Source organism: Megascapheus bottae, chromosome 3 (genome assembly GCF_031878675.1).
Source record: "Megascapheus bottae isolate mThoBot1 chromosome 3, mThoBot2.hap1, whole genome shotgun sequence".
Lineage (NCBI taxonomy): Eukaryota > Metazoa > Chordata > Mammalia > Rodentia > Geomyidae > Megascapheus > Megascapheus bottae.
Window position 1 is genome coordinate 8902198 of NC_143511.1, and position 16808 is coordinate 8919005.

Consider the following 16808-nt stretch of genomic DNA (forward strand, 5'->3'; position numbering starts at 1 on the left):
GAAGGGGAGGAAAACACAAAACAAAGTCATCAGGATTTCTTGTATATATTTAAAATATTTCTGATCACTTTCTTCTGAATTGTAAGCACTTGATATCTGTTACTTATCAAATGAGAAAAGTATGAAAGCAAAGATGCTAAAAAGAACCCGACATTGTTGGCTTTCCATAAAAGTAATTACAGTTATGTTGTCTATCTTTTAAACACGTCGTGATCAGTGTGTCTACCAAATGTGAGGGAGATTTTACTTTCCTGTCCATAATTATCTATTGACTTGCTATCATTAGTATGACTGTGTAATTTTAATGGATCAGCCGTACATGTCATGTCTGAGTGTCATATATGACTATAATGATTTTCTATGAAATCATCTATTCCTACTCTCAGTAAGAACTTCCATGTGTTCTGTATGCCCTCCTTCATTACCTGCTTGCTCACTGCTGAGCAGTCTTAGGTTCTGAGATGTGAATGTGAATGTTGAAGCAAGTGACCACCTGGGAAGTCTCTCCATTTCAATGTTTCCCCTTGGATAACAGAACCACTGTGAATTCTTGCTTAGCTAGTGTCTCTAAACAAACACTGTGGTTTTTTTCCCTGGTGCAGGGGGTCTTGATGAGAGCTAGTTTTGTGATTATTAAGGGTTAAGATGGGATGGCATGCTTGTGAAAAATGAGGAAATTATTGATTACTGGTTTGTTTTGTTTTTGGCCATACTTTGGTTTGGATTTTTGCTTGGTTTACTTGCTTGGCTAAACATCTATCATTCGAGTCATGCCTCCAGCCTGTTTGTTTGCTGGTTAACGTGGAAACAATACTTTACTTTTTGCCATGGCTGACTTTGATCCTCCAGATCTCAGCTTCTTGTGTAGCTAGCCATCACCAATATTGATGCCTAATTATTCAAACTAGCTGTCAGTTATGGAAATAGATGTGAGTACTAGGACTTTGGGCTGACTCTCAAGGACTCTGTCTCTGGACAGGACCATACATTCCAGCTTTGTTGTGATGGAGCTCCAGGTGAAATGGCTGTGGATGCTGTACAGTGTGTCTTTCACAGGATGATTGTTTACCCTGGTGGGGAGTGGCTTCATGTCTAATTGGCCCACTGGTGACCATGGATGCTCCTCACAGGAAGCTTGTTTGTACTGACAGATGACCTATATCTGCTGTCTGACTTTCTACCAAATTAATCACTCTAGGAAAACCCTGAATAGAGCAGGTTGTATATGCTTATTACATAAGTCACCAACAAAGCATGAAAACACAACACAGTGAATAAGAGAAGCAGTGTATGACAGAGAAGGGAAAGGCAGCACATCTTGCAGGGCCAGTGGATGGAGGGGAGCCATCCAGGGGAAACTGATACCTGACCAGTAGAGGGACACAAGGCAAACTTAGAAGCAAATAACATTCTCTTGGGGGCCAGGTGTGACCTTAGCAGGTTTTCCATGGGAGGTTTCAATGTGGTCCAAGGTGCTGTAACACAAGTAGTCACTATGACATATCTTCAGAGGTCCCTGGTAGTATGGAGTCACTAGGTCAAGTGCATTGTATCTGCTTTCACATAGACAGGTGATCACTAGAAAATGGGTGCATGAGACAAGTGTCTAGCTCATTCCCACTGAGGAACTGAGAGGTAGCAGAGACTGGAAACTGTTGGGGGTGGCTGTGCCCTGCTTCTGGTATTCCAGCCTAACAGAGTCAAAATGAAAGCAGAGCAAACAGAAAGGATGAAGAATTCACCACAGTATGTTTGGTGTGTGTGTGTGTGTGTGTGTGTGTGTGTGTGTGTGTGTGTGTGTGTGTGTGTCTAAACATAGGTCTTTAGTTGATTCTTTAGTGGTGTTCTAATCAGATTGAGAGATCATTGTCTATATTAATCATATAAAAACATCCCTGAAGTTGAATTGGTGCCAAATGGTCATTCTATGTTTAACTTATTGAGAAACCCACAGACGCTTTTCTACCATTGCTTTCCCATTTGGCATTTGTGTCAGCAAGGTCTGAGGACTCCAGTGGTCTGTGGTTTTGCTGAATTTTGTTGGTGATCCTAGTGGGTGAGACAGTAGAAGTCCAGCTCTGCTCTGAATTTGCTTGCCACCTTTGGGGTATACTCTCTGACTAACTGAAGTATATGCTCAAACCCTTGGTGTTTGTTGCATCTGCTTTTGTTTTTCAGACATTAGTTTTTGAATTAAAAATATTGTGAATACAAGATCCCATCCAGATACAAAATATGCCTATGTTTCCCTCTATTTTGGTGCTATATTTTTTCACCCTGATTATGTCTTTTAATGAAATCCAACTGAACACTTGTTTTCTATTTCATTGTAGTAATTTTGATCCTTTATATTTTTAATGAAAAAGTATTCTCTTCAAGCCTCTGAGTACATTGTAATAGATAGGATGTTGCAATTGATGTACACAAAAAGGCAGAAGGAAGGAACGTCAACCCCAATGCAATTATTAGTTTTTGGTATCCATTTTATTATACAAATCACCTCTTTCTTTAATCATGTGTTTTTAGAAGCTTCCAAACTATTATGATGACTGCGCATTCTTCATGTGGTTCCATACATCTCTCATAGAGAAAAACAGGTAAGGACAGATTGTAAGACAGATTGGCAATTCCTTTGCCTACTCTACTAAGCTCATTTTCTACAAAAATAAAGAATTGCTTAAGCAAACATTTCCTATCCCCTACCATAAGGCAATGTGTCAGTGAAGAGGCAATTACCCAGATCATAATAATGATCAAGTTCTCTCAGGAAGTGTACATCTACCCAGTTCCTGGAATATAGAAAGGTCTAAGTGGATGTCACTTTATTGGGTCATGATTGTGGGATTAGTCTAGGGAGGCTTTAGCTGGCTTTCTTCTGCTGTAAGCACATTTCCATGTAGGACAGAAGTTTTAAGGCCTGAGAAGTATTAACAATTTCAAAAGCATTGTTTGGTTAACCTCCCCTTTGAAAAGGTTTCCTCATAACTGAATGATGTATTATTGCTAAGAACCTACTACTTTATCTAGAAACTCATTCCTGAACCTACAAAGACTCAGTTTTCAGGAGTATTGACCTGTGGTGGTAAAAAGAAAAACACTTTCTAGATCATTCACATCAAGGCAGAAATGACTGTTGCCATGTCCTCATAAAACTGTGAGGATAGATATGAAGACCTTGGAGCTGGGGGAGGTGGCTCAGGCCTATTATCCTAGCTACTCAAGAGCCTGATCAAAAGATTAAGGCTCAAAGCCACCCTGGGCACTAAAGGACCTGAGACTCTTATCTCCAATTAACCTCTAGAAAAGGGAAATAGGGGTTGGGTTAAGGGTAGGGTGTTATTCTTGGGTTGTAGAGCTCAGGGACAACACTCAGGCCCCATGACCCACCAAGAGGGAGAGAGAGAGAGAGGGGGGGGGGCGGGGAGGAGAATGAAGACCTTGGGCCATGAGTTTGTCCTAGTGGTAGAGTGCTTGTCTAACATGCACAAAGACCCAGGTTTGATTCCTCGGTACCACATACATAGAAAAAGCCAGAAGAGGTGCTGGATAGTATTGGTTACATCCAGTGCCAGACTTCTCTTGAAATCTGAACTGGGCCTGATAATACCTCAAATCTATTAAGACAGCAGCAAGAAAGCCTCATTTCTACAGATTTGTAACACATACAATTTGATTTTGGAAAGAGTAAACTCTACATTTAAAGGAAAAATTCTATCAATTTTCCTACGTGTCCAGCTGTCTCTTGAGCAAAGTCCTCGACAAAGGCAGGGTGTTTACTTGTTGCTTCTTGTCAAACTGGTTCTTGCTAAAGGATAGCTTTGTCCTTTCCAGCACCATCATCTCATTGGAGATTATAAGAACATTGGATCCTCCTTTTTGTAGTCATTTCTGGAAAATTGGTATCATTTTTTCCTTGCTTGATAAATCTTTTTTTTGCCAGTCCTGGGCTTGAGCTCAGGGCCTGAGCACTGTCCTTGGACTTTCTCAAGGCTAGAGTTCTACCACTTGAGCCTCAGCACCACTTCCGGCTTTTTTCTTTTTTTTTTTTTTGCCAGTCCTGGGCTTGAGCTCGGGGCCTGAGCACTGTCCTTGGACTTTCTCAAGGCTAGAGCTCTACCACTTGAGCCTCAGCACCATTTCTGGCTTTTTTGTACGTATGTGGTACCAAGGAATCGCACCTGGGTCTTCATGCATGCTAGGCAAGCACTTTAACCACTAGGCCAAACTCCCGGCCCAATTCCGGCTTTTTTCTATGTATGTGGTACCGAGGAATCGAACCCGGGTCTTCATACATGCTAGGCAAGCACTTTAACCACTAGGCCAAACTCCCGGCCCTTGATAAATCTTTTTTACACTGATGAGATTGTGGCTTAGACAAAAACATCATTTCACCGATTCAGGGCGATATAGCTGGGCACTGGTGGCTCAGTGACCTGTCATTCTAGCTACACAGGAGGCTGAGATCTGAGGAACAGTTTGAAGCTAGCCTGGGCAGGCATGTCTATGTCACACTTATCTCCAATGAGTCCTTGAAAAATCAGAAATGCAACTGGAGCTCAAGTAAGAGAGGGTCAGCTTGAGCAGAGAAAGTTTATTGAGAACTCAAGGTCGTGAGTAGAAACCCCACTACTGACATTAATGTAAACAAAGACAAATACAAAAAAAAACCCAGAACACTATTTAATTACGAGGTTTCATTATACACCCAATTATGTCTTGGTAATTATTGTGACAGTCCTGGGGCTTGAACTCATGGCTTCTGCACTGTTCTTTGGCCTTCTCAAGGCTAGAGTCCTACCACTTGATCCACAGCACCACTGTCAGCTTTTCCTATGTATGTGGTACTGAGTCATTGATCCTGGGTCTTCATGCATGCTAGGCAAACACTCTTACACTAGGCCAAACTCCCAGCCCCTTGGTAACTTTTGTTAATTATGAACACTTAGAATATATGTTTGTTTGTTTATTTGAAGTAGGGAAAGGGGTGAAACAACATGATTGGAAGGGGGTGGGTGGAGGGAAACAGGGAGAAACACATGAGAAGGTGTATTAATGTGTGAGAAGACCTGCACCTCCTACTACCTGACAAATGAAATTTAAAAAGTTTTACAAAACACTTAGATAATATGCTCAATGTGGGTGTCAGTAATTCTCTAACAGGCATGTTGTGACTGATCAATTTGTTTCTGAAGATTAAGGTCTTTTATGTCATTCCAAAGAGGCAGAATGGGCTAAGTAGTGAAGACAAGTAGGACTTAAATCCTGGTTGCAGCCAGCAAGTCTCTTTGTAAACAAGGGTGTGCTATTGGATGACTATTCTGTTTTGGTTTTATTGTTCTTTTTTTAATGTCGGGAGAATGTAAAGATGGATTATAGTTATATTCGTCAGGTAGTAGGTGCATTACTTCTCATATAATTGTACCCCTTCTCATGCTTTTGTCCCCTCCTCCACCTCCCAGTCCTCTCTTTTCCCCCCATCCCTTCCCTGTTTCAAATAAACAAATAAATGTGTATACAATATACCAGGTAGCAAGTCACACACAGTAACAACATGAGAAAAACCATAAGGGCAAAAAAACGAGAAGAGAAATAACATAGTACATTAAGAACTACAATCACATACTGTAAGCCCTAAAAGAAAATGTAATGACTTTTTTTCCTGTCCTTAGACTTTATTTAACACGAGCTGACCTGGACAATCCACATAAAGAAAAGACATGGAACATATATCGTCCAGACTTTGCTGTAGATATATTCTTTGAAGAAGTCTTTCAGTGACAAACACACTATCTTTATACCCATCACTGTTTAAATTTTCTGTATGTTTATTAAATAAATTATATATTGGTAATAGTAACCTGTCTTCAGAGTGTGTATGTTTCTATGAACTCATCAATGCATGTATACATATGTACATACATCATAATCTTGAATTGGCTAGTTTATGAATTTACCAATTGTATGTCTCCACAACTACTGGCCTTCTTCTCTCAACTCATTTTCTTTCTTCCCTGTGTATCCATTTTTCAGAATTGCTACAAAAAAGCCAGGAGTGGTGGCTCACTCCTGTAATCCTAGCTACACAAGAGGATGAGATCTGAGGATCTGGGTTCAAAGCCAGCCAGGGTACTAAATACCATGAGACTGTTATCTCCAATTAACCACTACGAAAACCGGAAGTGGCCCCTGGTTCAAGGGCCAGGGCAATAGCCTTGAGCTGAAGAGCAAAGGGATTGTGCCCAGGCCCAGAGTTCAAACCCCATGACCAGTAGAAAAATAAAAAAGTACTGCTAGAAAAATATGCATATAATTTACATCATTCTACCTCTAATAGTCTATAGTGAAAATAATTTATTTCCAATACACTATGTTACAAGCTCTTTAAATTTTAAAAAGAGTTTTCAGGTAAGATAGGTATTTAGAACTACTTATGTTCCAGCAGTAACCCTCTTGGGAATTTATCCAAAAGACTGAAAGTCAGTATACAATAAAGATATATATATATATATACATATATATATACATATATATATATATATATATACCTCCATGTTCATTGATGCACTAATTACTATACAACCATGTTAAGGAAACAGCTCAGATGCCCTACATCAGATTGATCCAGAGAGAGAGGAAGAGTGAGGAATTTTATATCAAAATGGACCTAGGTAACTTGAGAAATGGAAAAGATTGGGAGAAATTGGGAAAAATGATTGAAGGCGTGGCATGGATCAACATGCATTGCACTCAGAAAGTGACATGTTCGATTGAAACCACTAATTAAATATAATGTACTAATTAAATGTAATGCACAAAAGATTTTCCAAAGATGTTTCAACTGGGAGATAATGCCTCATGCCTGTAATCCTAGCTACTCAGAAGGCTAAGATTTGAGGATCCCAGTTCAAAGACTGCCTGGTCAGGAATGTATGTGATTCAGATGTCCAGTTAATCACGTCCCCAAAAAAGTAAGAAGTGGATTAAGTGGTAGAACACTACACTAGAGCCAAAAAGCTCATGACAGTGCCCTGGCCCTGAGTTCAAGCACATAATGGGCACATACCCAGGTACATTCCCGCATGTATGGGCTCTCCCCCTCTCTCTCCCTCCCTGTCTCTCTCTCTGTCTCCCTCTCTCTCTCTCTCTCTCTTTTTCTCTCTCTCCCTCTCTCTCTCTCTCTCTTTTGCTCTCTCTCTCTCTCTCACACACACATACATACATATGCACACATGCACACACAAATTTTAAAAAGGAAAATAGACTTTTCAATATCATAGAAGAGCAAAGTTATTAGTATACTTCGGTAGCTACTTTAGAGAGTTATTCATGATAATTCTAAAAATAGTAACATTTATGGAGCCCAATCATAATAAATCGCACTGCCTAGAAGCTCTTCAATAGTAAATTCATTTAGTCCTCATAATTCAAGTGCTATCATTACTTCTATTTTCCTGGGAAATTAGAAGTTTGGACAATTAGATATATCAAAAAATTAGTAAAGTAACAAATTCAGGATTTACACCCAACATAGTAATCTAATACCTTGGATAGCATGCCAGTAAGGGAATAGCTTTCTCTATTTTTTCTTATTCACTTGGTACCATAATGATGGACTCTTAATCACCAAGAAGCCAGGTACTCTGCATCCCCTACCAAACTAAAGCTAAACAGTAAACCGCTGACAATTTGCATAATCCTTAGTCTACCCCCAGGCTCCCACCCCGTTTAGGGTGGAATTAATCCAGGATCAGAATATAACTCTGAAATCCTGTCTGGACTCGGGCGGTGCCGGAAGACGGTTCGGTTAGTGAGAGGGTTTAAATCCCACCTGTGAGGCAGCTTGGCTGCAGAGCCAAAGCTTGGAGCTTCAGCCTCGGCTCTGCGGGCTGCGCGGCTGGGAGCCAAGAGCTTGAGTGGCCATGGAGGAGCCGACTGAGCCAGAGCACAGGTTGCAGGAGGTGCTGCACTTGGTGCTGGGGCTGAGCCAGCGGCACCTCCAGGGGTTCCTCATGGCCAAGATGCAGCGCTAGGCCTAGGCCGAGGAGTTCCTGCAGCACCTGGAAGATGCACTGGACCTGAGCGCGCCCGCGCGGGACTTCGCCATCCAGCTGTGGCACAAGGTACCAGGGAAGCCGGTGGTAGAAAAGCCAGCTAGGGTCGCAGAGCGAGAGGCTCGAGCCCTGCTAGAGAAGAACAGATCTTACAAGTTGTTGGAAGAGAGTGAAGAGAGCAGTGAGGAAAGTGGGATTCTGAGTAAGAGCAGCCTCCAGAAAAAGCGTAAAAAACGGAAACATCCCAGGAAGAAGCACTGTGATGAGGAGGAGGAAGAAGAGGAAGACATTTCTAAAAAAAGGAAAAGGAAGACAGGGGAGCATGAAGAACGGACACCGAAAGCAGAATCAGAGGACGGGTGGAGAGAACGAGAGCGCCTTCGGGACGCGATGCCTTTGCGGAGCAAATGCGTCAGTGGGACAAGGCTCAGTCTCGCCATGTCCTGGAGCGCTCAGACAAGGAGGCTGATGAAGGGGCTCAGAAGCGCCTCACGGTGGCTGAAGAAGACCAGAAAGCCGTGGGAAGGAACACAAACAGATCTTGATACCAGCACCTTTTCTTTCTGTACATTGTTTAATTCCTGTTAAATAAAATTATTTTTTAATAAAAAAGTCATATTGCCTCACGTGATATGTCCATTTTTTTTCCTGCTCCCTTCAGTCAGGAATTCAGTTGGTTTGGGGATCATAGATGTGAATTTCGCTTTTCCATTTGAAAGTAGGATCAGTAAGGACTGAAAGGATTTGGAAAGAAATGGGTAGGTATTTCCAAGCCAAGAATAATGTCTGCTGTTCAGCACCCACCAAGAATGCTCAAATTGCTCCATGCAACAAGATATTATACAAAGGAATTTGATGACAGGAAGCAGTGCTTTGGGCTGAGGGCACAGCTGTGTGGTAAAGACTCCCTAGCACACAGAGGCCCTACCAAAAATTGAACTAAATATCAGAAAAGAAAAGAAAAGAAATTGCATACTAATTTCAGCACTAGCAACCTTGTTAAGCACATTTGAGGCTGTTCATTCACGCATTGACCTATTGATCCATTCATACCTCATAACCACCCATCCGTCCATTCAGCTCTCCATCCTCCCATACAGACAATCATTCATTATCCATTTCTCCATCCATCATCCATCTTTCTATCCATTCATTTGTTGAGGACATTTTGCAAATGCATAAGAGAGAACGAAGGCTACCCTGGTAGATAGGGAAAGTGGTACAATCTGTATTCATTTACACAATAGCCACCAGCCACAGATAGCATGACAGAGTACAATTAGTTCCATTGAAATCAAATGAAAATTTCAGGGGGTGCTTAACTACAGAACTTACATTGGATTGGGGAAGACTTATCAATTTCTTTCCAAACCACAGTCCAGCCTTTACTGCTTCTCTTTCAAGTTGAAAAACAAAATTCACATCTGAAATTCTAAAACTGCTTTAATCCTTGACTCAGGCAATCATGGAAAAATGGACATGTTAGGTGAATAAAAAGGCCTTGAGCTCAAGTGCCAGCACTGCTACCCCTCCCCCCAAAAATGTCATGAATAGAAATGTAGGTGAAGCCCTAAGGTAAACAAGGACAAGGCCAGGACTTTGATTCCCAGGAAGAAACACACACACACACACACACACACACACACACACACACACACACACACTTACTTCTCATAAATGATTCTTGGTTATCACTAACTCATCTTTGGCTAATGATGTGCTGTAAAAATAACAGCTAGATTTCAGTGAATGCTTCCCCTAATATAGAAATTCTTTAATAAAACTGTCCTTGCCTTCATATGCTGCTTTAGAATGTGTAATAGTATGCTTACAGCTTATAACACCTCAGGCCTCCTGTGTTTTACATGTTAAGTACATTTCCTTAGCAGCTGTAGTTTGATGGTTTAAATAGATGTAAGACTTTTACATTTGGCAACTTACAGTAATGTCTTTATAAAGATAAGATCAAAATTTACTGGTAGGCTCCAGTTATTTTGTAAATGGCAAGTGAGAAACTTTACGCATATGGGCAGATAGTGTGAGTGATATTTTGGGTTAAGGTAGGAAGATGTCAAATTCGAATGTAAAGATCGTGTCCAAAGTCCACAAGAATGAGCTGGATTGCTTCTCTGGGCATGATTCAGCTACCTCCCAGGCCTCTTACTCTCTTTCTCACATAGTTCTTCCCGAAGGGAGACTCAGGTAAAGCAGCCAGATGGCTAGTGCAGGTTGGCAGCAGACTAAGAGAAACTGAAAAGAAGACTTTGAATTTCAGTAATTGTATCTCTCCCCTCTCCTTCTCCTTATCTCTCTCCCCCTTTCCCTCTCTCTCACCGTCTTCTTCTCTTTCCTCCTGATTCTTTCCCTCCTCCTACTCTTTCCTTAATGTGGCACCAATTGAGGACCTAAGGCACTTGTTTGTCTTTTTTCACTCAACATTAGTTCACTACTAATTGAGTTACATTTTCACCCCTAGCTTTTCTTCTGGTTAATTGGAGATGTGAGTCTCATGGACTTTTCTGCTGAGGTAGGCTTTGAACCACTATCCTCAGCCTCCGGAGTAGCAAGGATTATAGTTGTGAGTCACTGGAATCAACAACTGTTGTGTTTTCACATTGAGAATTAATTGTAGTCCTAGTTTGTACAAAAAGATTGTAAAATATTACTGATAAATTATTAACCCCAAGAAAGCAGCTACTCTCATTTATTTGAAATAGAGAAATCAAATTGCCTGACACTGGTGGCTCATGTTTGTGATCCTAGCTACTCAGGAGATCGAGATCTGAAGATCGAGGTTCAAAGCCAGTCTATGCATGAAATTCCATGAGACCCTTATTTCCAATTAACCACTAGTGTACTAGTCTTGAGCAAAAACTTCAGGGACAATGCAAGGCCCTGAGTTTAAGTCTCAGTCCTGGCATACATGCCCAAGAATTATGACAATGTAAATATCTGACAGGAAATCACTACTTTTAGTTAGATTTGTTAGACAGAATAGGTGAGAGGTTTTCGGTGCCTGATAAATTTTTTTATTAGTTAACACATGCTTTTGCAATGGTAGATGTTGGAAATCAAGTTTCCATTCGTGAAACAAATACCTGAGAGTGAACTTCTAAAGAGGAGAGGCTTTGCAGGACATTGATGGCTCACACCTGTAATTCTAGCTGCCCAGAAAGCTGAGATCTGAGGATTGCAGTGCAAATTGAACTTGGTTTGCAAAGGGTATGAAGCTCTTATCTTCAGTTAACAAGAAGATGGAAAGAACCAAAAAGAACAGAAATCCTGGCCAAGTTTGTGAGATCAGTGCTGCGGGTGCAAGAGCTATTTCGTGGCAACCAGCTGGTTTTCACCCATCTTCTTCCAGATGGTTAAGCAGAGTTCGGCTGGCTCTTGCTCAACTGACCTTCCCTCAGAGCTCAGTGAGGATGCCCCTACCAGCTGGGCTGGCAACCTGCAGGTGGACTGCAGTCCATCCAAGCCCCGCCCCACGGCCCCACCCACCCGCGCTTAGACACGCCCCTCCTGCCCAGAGGACCATGGGAGCTGCTTGCCTGGAATCCCTGTGGAAAGCACAGTTGGAGGCCAACGGACAGGGGCTCTTGGTAGACCTACTAAAGGAGCATCTGGAGTTTGCTCGTACATTGACTTTAACTTAAAATATGTACTTTATTTATAATTTAAACGTTTATTTATATATAGTTTACTTATAACTAATAATTTGTTCATTCATTTTGGGGAGTGGGTCCTGAACTGGGGTGGGGAAAGGTCTGGGTTTTCTTGCTCACGGTTAGTGCTATACCATTTGAGCCACACTACTTATGGCTTTCTGGTGGTTTATTGAAGTCTTATGGACTTTCTTGACTGGGTTGGCTTCAAACCATTATCCCGAAGTCTCAGTCTGCAGAGGAGCTAGGGTTACAGATATGAGCCACTAACAAATGATAGATAATAAAGGTAAGCTTAGAAGGTAGATCCAAGGAATAATTACAATAGCATATTGAATTAGCCTTTTTCTTTATAGGTCAAAAGTTACCTTGTAAATTGACCATTTTTTATCATCAAATTCTATAAATGCCACAGAATGGGGTTCCATAATGAGTTTCAATAGGGCGTACAGGAGGAAGGAAATGATAATGAAGCTCACTCAGAGACAATGTACTAGATCCAGGAAAACAAAGTTTGTGTATAGAAATGGCTATGGGCAAATGAAGAACAACATTTTTTTCCTAGAAATGTAATAAATTATTCCCTTAGGTGTCACGCTTAATGTTGAGAAAGCTATTTGGAAAGAGTCTGATCACTGGACCAAAATACAATCTTAATTCTACATGCTCACAAGGCCATTCCTTTCTGAGCTTGTCAGGGAAAATAAGACAGTATAAAACTCCTTACCAGCAGGAAAGGGAAAACCATCTAAGGAAATATTGTCCATTCTGAGAGTTATAGATACAGTGAAAATTTGATAAAGAATTAAGCTAACCTCAAAGAATGTTAGTGTGGGCATCTAGGAGGAAAAGGAATCCTTAATGAAGGTTACAAATGGTAGACTAAGTCTTTAATGAGGAAAAGACTTGCCAAAGTAATCGAAGAAATACTTTGGGAAAATACCTATTGTTGAGGTGAAAGAAATTGGAACAAGGTGTTTATAGGTTATTCATGTGAAGTACACAATAACGTGCATTTTAAATTTGCTCATTTTGGTGTTTTTTTTTTTGCCAGTCCAGGGTGTGGACTCAGGGCCTGAGCACTGTTATGTGGTAACTAGGAATTGAACCTGGGTCTTCATGCATGCTAGGCAAGCACTCTACCACCAGACCAAACTCCCGACCCCTCATTTTGGTATTTTTTTAATGGCAGTCCTGGTGCTTGAACTCAGAGCCTGGGCACTGTCTTGAACTTTCTCAAGGCTAATGTTCTACCACTTGCGCCACAGCACCACTTCTAGCTTTTTCTATGTACATGGTACCAAGGAATTGAACCCAGGGCTTCTTGCATGCTAGCACTCTACCATGAGGCTATACTCCCAGCCCTCATTTTGGTATTTTGTGCCTCTCTCTCTCTGTCTCTCTGTCTCTCTCTCTCTTTGTCTCTCTGTCTCTGTCTCTGTCTTTTGCCAGTCCTGGGGCTAGAACTCACAGCTTGGGCATTGTTCTTGGGCTTTCTCAAGGCTAGCACTATATCACCTGAGCCACATCACCATTTCCAGCTTTTTTTCGGTGTATGGGATACTGAGGAATTGAACCTAGGGCTTCATACATGCTATGTGAGCACTAGACCATTAGAATACTACTGCTCCCAATTCCAGCCCTACTGTTTCTTTTTATTCTGCTAGCTTACTTGTGTCAAATTAATAACCAAAATGTTTCTGTGTGTTCATCTTACATGATACTCAGTATATATTTAAATGATGAAGATCTAGGTCACTGAAGTAATACCTGAAGGAAAAATAAAAGTATTCCAATAAGAATTACATTGAACACCTGAGGAAATATACTTTTGTTATTTCTTATTTAAGGATCAGTGTTTCTTTTGCTGTAAATACCACGATTTATCTGACTTTACAGGATGTGATTCAGTATATTGCATCAGAAGAGCAAGACAGTTGTGAGGAAACATATCCAGCCTTTGGTATGTTCATTATTTATATTCTATCTTCTCGTATAAGTGGGTTTTGTATTTTCAATAATATAGCCAAAGGAATTTACTTCCCAGACTACCCTGAACAATTAATAGGTCAAATCAGCAACTGCTATAATTATTTTTGCAAGTATGAGTACTTACTAAAACACTTAAGAAATATCAGCATCATATTAAGTATGATCTTTAGAGTTATGCTCAAAATGTGTGATTGATTTGTGCTTCTGATAATAAATATGCCTCATGTGATAAAACTTTAAATCCAAATCAAAGACTGACTAATTAGTCAGAATTAAGAATCCTATTTTGTCATTAACCCTTAGCTTCTTATCAAAGGGAAATAATTCTTAATGGCTCCCAATTCATAATTTCATATTAAAATCATTAATGCCAAAGACTGGAACAGAAATATATCATGTGGTATGCGTGCCTTCCATGTGTGGCTTGAGGGAGAGAAGAGTCTGACATGTGTCTGAAGGAGATGATTGGGAAGGGTGCTGAATATTACAAAAAACCCAGAATATTTCATTTTAATGAATTGGATCAGAAAATACAACCACATTTTTATAGACTGATATAAATATAGCTTAGCATAGATTCACACTGGACTTTCTGCTGTGAGTATACACAGATGAAAGACCCTGTATAGACTATAACCAAGTGGAAGAAAACCATTAATCCATATATCCAATAGAAACTTAGAAATCATGGCTTCATGCCATGATAAAATTGTGTTGTGTATTCAAAACTGAATCAGTTTCCCTTTCTGAATAGTTAGCTATGGAGACACCATCAGGAAACAAACCATGCATGCTTGCATTGTATTGACATGACAGAGAAGGAATCTGTCAGCAAAGAATTTTTAGCTCTAGAACCACTTCCAGTGAAGATGTTGAGAAGGATTTACATTTCCTTTGTACCTGAGATGGAAGCCAGAAGGAAGAAAATTCCCTACTCAGACAACAGGTTCCCTAATATGACATTGATCCTCCATGGAAAGAAAGCTGACAGATGAGTGAATCTCTAGGAAGATCATCATCCAGGGAGATGAGCAGAGCATGCCTAGGTTCATCATTTTATCCTGACAGTCAGGGGCTGAGCAGGTGTCAGCTAGAAAGATACCATTATCCTGGCATCTACATTGTTATAATGAACAGAAAGGAATGACAGCGGGAGGACAAGGAGATTTCTCACATTTAAAAAGCAGCTCTTCTTGGGATAGGAGTTTGGCCTAGTGGTAGAGTGCTTGCCTAGCATGCATGAAGACCAGGATTTGATTCCTTGGTGCCACATACACCGAAGTGGTGTTTTGCCTCAAGTGGTAGAGAACTAACCTTGAGGAAAAAGCCTAAAGACAGTGCTCAGGCCCTGAGTTCATGCCCCAGGACTAGCAAAAAAAAAAAAAAAGAAGTAACTCTTCTTACCATATACAGCTTATACTTTTGTTAATCAAGAGTCTGGGAATTGGTAGGTCCAAGTTCAAAGCCAACCCATCACAAAAGTCTGGGAGACTCCCTATCCACAATAAGTAGTAAAAAAAGGAGGCAGACAGTGTACCTCATGAGGTAAAGGCCAAGTGTGGTATAGAAAGGCGAGAAAGGGTAAGAGAGGCCCTCAGTTTAAAGGCTGAAACCAGCTAAATCTGAAATCCAAAGAAAGAAAGATAAAGGGATTAAGCAAGCAACTGTCCTTTTGCCTTTTTTTTTAAAGCTTATTATACTTTTTTTATTCACAGAGGAATGCTGTAAATGGTATTTTCTTCGGTTTTTGGCTGTTGGGCTTGGATTCTGGGCTTGGGTGCTGTCCCTTAGCATTTCAGTTTAAGGCTACTGCCCTACACCTTGGCCACAGTGCCATTTCCCATTTCCTAGTGGTTAATTGGAGAGAAGAGTCTCACAGTCTTCAGGGTCTTTAGTGCCTGATCTGGCTTTGAATAGAGATTCTCAGATCTCAGACTCCTGAATAGCTAAGATTACAGGCATGAGACACTGTGCTTGGCTGTAGTTCCTTCCTTCCTTCCTTATTCCTTTCTTTCATTCATTCTTTCATTCATTCTTTCTTTCTTTCTCTTTTCTTCCTTTTTGTTTTTTGCCAGGCTTACGACTTGAACTCAGGGCCTGAATACTGTCCTTATGTTCTCAAGGACAGTGTTCTAGCCCTTGAGCCACAGCACCACTTCCACCTTTTTCTACGTATGTGATACCGAGGAATCAAACATGACACGTGATATGGGATACGCAAGCACTCTTACCAATAGGTCAAACTCCTGGCTCAAACATAGTATTTAAAGCTAATGTACAATCTAAAATATATCAACAACTCAAAAAATTGAATCACTCCAAAACTAATCTCCAAAGTAACAACCATCCCTTTAAAAAATGGGCCAAAGTCTTAAAGAGAGTCTTCTCTGAAGAAGAAACAAAAATGGCCTATAGACACATGAAGAAATGCTCAACATCTCTGGTCATAAAAGAAATGCAAATCAAAACAACTCTAAGATTCCACCTCACTCCAATTAGATTGGCCAGGATCAGGAAAACGAATAATAACAGATGCTGGAGGGGATGTGGCCAGGAGGGATCACTACTACACTGTTGGTGGGAGTGCAAACTCGTTCAACCACTATGGAAAGCAGTGTGGCAGTGCCTCAAAAGGCTAAACATAGAACTCCCCTATGACCCAGCAATTCCACTACTTGGCATTTACCCAATCATCCAGAAACAAGGGCATACTAAATCCACTAGCACAACAATGTACATTGCAGCACTATTCACCATAGCAAAGATATGGAACCAACCTAGATGTCCCTCAGTTGATGAGTGGATCAACAAGTTGTGGTATTGTACACAATGGAATTCTATGCTGCTGTCAGAAAGAATGACATCACCCCATTTGAGAGGAAATGTAAAGACTTAGAAAAAATCATATTAAGTGAAGTAAGCCAGACTCAAAGGAACTTAGGCTCAATGGTTTCCCTCATTCATCATAATCAGTAGAAACCTTGGGCTCTACTAGCAGAGATCTGCAATAGAGCAAAATCTTGATATGTAAGGCCATATAGTATGAAGCTAATTGAAAGGACCTCCAGGATATTGAAACAAAAGCCATATAACGAATGAT

The 16808-nt window shown here is 40.7% G+C and overlaps 1 protein-coding gene across 1 annotated transcript in view; it reads left to right on the forward strand.

The window, feature by feature from the left end:
- LOC150064915 (phosphatidylinositol 3,4,5-trisphosphate 3-phosphatase TPTE2-like) overlaps positions 1-16808 on the forward strand; it is a 35850-nt gene that overhangs the window by 12612 nt on the left and 6430 nt on the right. The window contains exon 7 of the mRNA XM_090329282.1: positions 13616-13679. Coding sequence (XP_090185408.1) covers positions 13616-13679 — 64 coding nt within the window. The remainder of the gene's footprint in view (positions 1-13615; positions 13680-16808) is intronic.